The sequence below is a fragment of the Mesitornis unicolor genome, unplaced genomic scaffold, assembly GCF_000695765.1.
Source record: "Mesitornis unicolor isolate BGI_N332 unplaced genomic scaffold, ASM69576v1 scaffold24352, whole genome shotgun sequence".
Classification (NCBI taxonomy): Eukaryota; Metazoa; Chordata; class Aves; order Mesitornithiformes; family Mesitornithidae; genus Mesitornis; species Mesitornis unicolor.
Window position 1 is genome coordinate 275 of NW_010171578.1, and position 3,580 is coordinate 3,854.

Below are 3,580 nucleotides of genomic sequence, written 5' to 3' on the forward strand. Positions count from 1 at the left end.
CCTGGCTGTAACCCCAGGTGGAGCTGTCAGTTATCGTGTCCTCTGCTTGCCTGGCTGCACAGGCTGATGCGAGTGTCTTGCTTCTGCAGGGTCTCTTGGGGTGCTTAATGCTAGAAGCTGGCAGACTGCTAATGTATTTTGGTCTCTGTTTTATTCCTTTATGCCCTAAAGGAAGAATGCCAGCTGTGGGACAAGAAGTGCAGGCCGTGCCACTTCCACAGGTACTGGTGGGATGTGGCGATTCTACACTGAAGACTCTCCAGGACTCAAAGTGTAAGTTGGATGTATCACAGAATACCAGGTTGGAAGGGAAGTTAAGGATATTCAGGTCCAACCTTTAAATAAGAGTGGTGGCAGACACAGGGGCTGTGTATTTCATCTGCTTATATAATCTTTTGGTCTTTTAATTTGAGAGATCAGTATTCTGGTCTGCAAGGGAAAACATGCTGAATTGATGGCTGTTTAGATAGATTTGAGATGAAATATTTAACCTGTAATCCTGGAAAAGTAGTTTTAAAAGTTGTTGTGGCTTAAAAAGGTAGGTACAAGTCTTATTTTGTAATTACTTAGCCTTACCTTAAGCGGTCTTTGAAGACTGTAGGCAGTCCCTCTGAAGCTGGGAGAGATTACTTGTCACAGTGAATTTAGGCATCTACATGTATGTTTTTGTTATCTTTTAATTAAAACTTTTGCATTATTAGTAGATGCGTTGTTATCCTTTGGCCCCTCCCCTCCTTGAAAACGCAGTATAGCTGATAGGCCACATGCTTGGAGAATCTCAGGTACTTTTATTGAAAAACTGAAGATAAATAATTTTAGCTAGGCTTGCAAAATGAATAAATTCTGATAACTTGTTTTTACAAGATAAATATTCCAAGATTGTAGTCAAATATCTGGTGGTAGTGTCCCTTAAGCTGTAAAGAGAGTGGGATATTATATTTTTCTCTTTAAAACTCAGCTCGAGCATTGCATACTTTGAAAAGAAGGCTAAACCCAAACTTGTTGCTTTTTCTGTGGCACTTAGTGCCTGTGATTCCTGTATCTTGTAGTGAGCTTTCTTGCTTAAAGAGCTGTAGATGCTGTTTCCTGTGGAGCCGTGATAGAGAATCAAATTGTGCTTGTGGTATTCTGAGAATGTACAGTGTGTGTATGTATATATATATATATGTATATGAAATTTCTGTATGTATGTATGTATACTGCATGGTGGGCTGAGAAGATTTAAGTGTGTGGAGGAGAATTGCAGAGTTTCAGCAGGTTGTCTTTGGGACTGGAGGAAGTGAGATACACATGTCAGTATGGGAAAGCTGATTATACTGTAGGGGGATCATTGCCATCTACATGTTTAAAAAAAACACCCCAAAAATAAACACACAAACAGTCCCCTCCTGTTTATTTCCATGTTGCTCTGTTCTGGTTAGTGGTGTTCCTCTATTCCTGTGTCTCTTTGGCAAAGAGCAGTTTGTGTATTACTACTACTAAAGGCTTGAATGAATTAAATAGTAATTCAGATACAGTGTAAGGACTTTGTGCACCTTTTATCACTATGATTTATATTATGTAGGACATAAACTTCAAATATGCATAAAACACTGGGGATTGAGAAGTACCTTATGTTGCTTAGTGAGAGTTACCGCTTGATAGGGGTTGCTTATGTAGTCACTGTGTGTTTAGGTATTTGTTTTGTACATTTTGTTATCGGTTTACTTGCTAAATGCTTTATATCTGGGTTCAGGCATCTCCATAACCAAATAAGTCTAAGTATGATAGATAATAATTGAGTTTTAAAATTCAATGTGACATTATAGTTATGAACATTTGAAGTACTCTGGCTGTAATCTCATAGAAAAAACATGTTAGTAAATTGTTTCAATCCATTTTCGGTTTCTTTTTTTACTTTGTATTCAAGTAACATTTACCTGCTTATAAACAGTAACCTGGAGGGTAGTCCAGGCTGGATAACAGAGGTTATGGTATTTCTCCCAATAGCAGGTTGAAAATCAGAAATGAGGCTGTATGAAGTGAGCACTCTGAAGCACTGTGTGTGTAATTGTGTGTCTCAGAACAGCGTGAAACAGCTGATTTAGTCTCTCAACATGCACCCTAAGATTAAAAGCATCACTACACAATTTCTAACCAATGTATAAAAGTGGGAAGGAAGAAAGTTAAGAAATTTGTTAATTTATATATTCTAGGTAATGATTTAATGATGGAGTTAAATTTGACATTCTGTGTATCTTTTTCATGAAAACAGAAGTCCCTGTCTCTCTCCCCCTGCTGCTATTGTTTTCAAATGAAATAAAGCCTTTGAAAAAACAGCTAATGCGAATTTTATGCCAAAATTTTACTAGCCGCTAGAGGACTCTGTTGGTTTTTGTATCTGACTACATCTCTTCTCAGGTGGCTATCTGAGTAGTAAATAAAGATGATGATTTTCCAGAGAGAGTTTTCACAACTATGAGTAATAATGAACCGTTAATTACTTTTTAAATAAGTAGGAGGGTTTGTCATTATATTGTGCTTTATGTTACATGACATTTAGGGTGCGTAAAGCTCTATCTTTAAAATGGCAGAGGCAGCAGCAGTTCTTGGTAGAGATTGCTATCTCATTTCTGTGTATTTTTATGGGAATAGAGTAAGAGTTTTATCGTACAACTGCTTATGAACTGATGAGTTCATTTGGCTGATAATGGCTGGCCTTTGGACAAAGCAGACTTCTTATGTTAATGCGTTTTTCTTTCTTTATTTCTAGTGGGCCTGTTCCAGTTTTGGTCATGAGTCTTCTTTTTATTGCTTCTGTGTTTATGCTGCACATTTGGGGTAAATACACTCGTTCATAGACTCAGCTGCCAACTTAAAGCATACATCTTGGACCAAAAATATGGTGGATCCTGGTTGTTCTTGGAGAGAGACTGGGGAGGCTTCCTATCACCTGTTGAAGTCAACTTTGGCTCTAATACTGAATCAGTTTCTCAGTTCTCTATTTGGGCAGGTTTAAAGTCTGTCATGGGTCATTTTATATATGTATCTGTATACTTAGAATACAGATATTGCAATAAAAGTTCTATATGGAAATAGAAACAGTCTTTACTGTATTTTTTCATCCTATTCCAACATACCACACTAAAACATTATACTTGTGGGTTTCATATATAACCATATTTATGAGTAAATGCCATTTGACAGTTCAAACCAGGTTCTTCTATACTGTACATTGCCATATAGTTGCAAGAATGTGCCAGAATATTTTTTTTGTATTATTTTTTATGAATGGGAGAGGCAAAATCAAGTGCATAAGCACTCAAAGGTAACATACACGTTTGTTGACCTAAAACTGAGGTATGCTAGCCCAGCTGGTCATGTTTTTCTGTTAGCTCCAGAAAAATAGCTGGATTTATTTAATTTATTTCCTAAATGCAAGTTAAACTTTGCTCAGTGGTCATTATACATAAAAGTATACAAGTATGCTTGTTTTCCAGAGTGCACTTGAGGAACAATGTGAACTGATACCTAACTGATTTAAAAAAGAAGAATTGCATGGCTGACAAAGACATGTTTCTTCTGCAGGTCTACACTCTTT

At 36.9% G+C, this 3,580-nt stretch overlaps 1 protein-coding gene across 1 annotated transcript in view; it reads left to right on the forward strand.

Moving 5' to 3' along the window:
- The window catches only part of SEC61B (Sec61 beta subunit), a gene marked incomplete at its 5' end in the record, with an annotated part of 3,199 nt that extends 118 nt beyond the window's left edge, over positions 1 to 3,081 (forward strand). The window contains 2 exons of the mRNA XM_010180082.1: positions 168 to 273; positions 2,753 to 3,081. Of these exons, the coding sequence (XP_010178384.1) occupies positions 168 to 273; positions 2,753 to 2,840 (194 nt within the window). The remainder of the gene's footprint in view (positions 1 to 167; positions 274 to 2,752) is intronic.
- Positions 3,082 to 3,580: the final 499 nt, after the last annotated feature.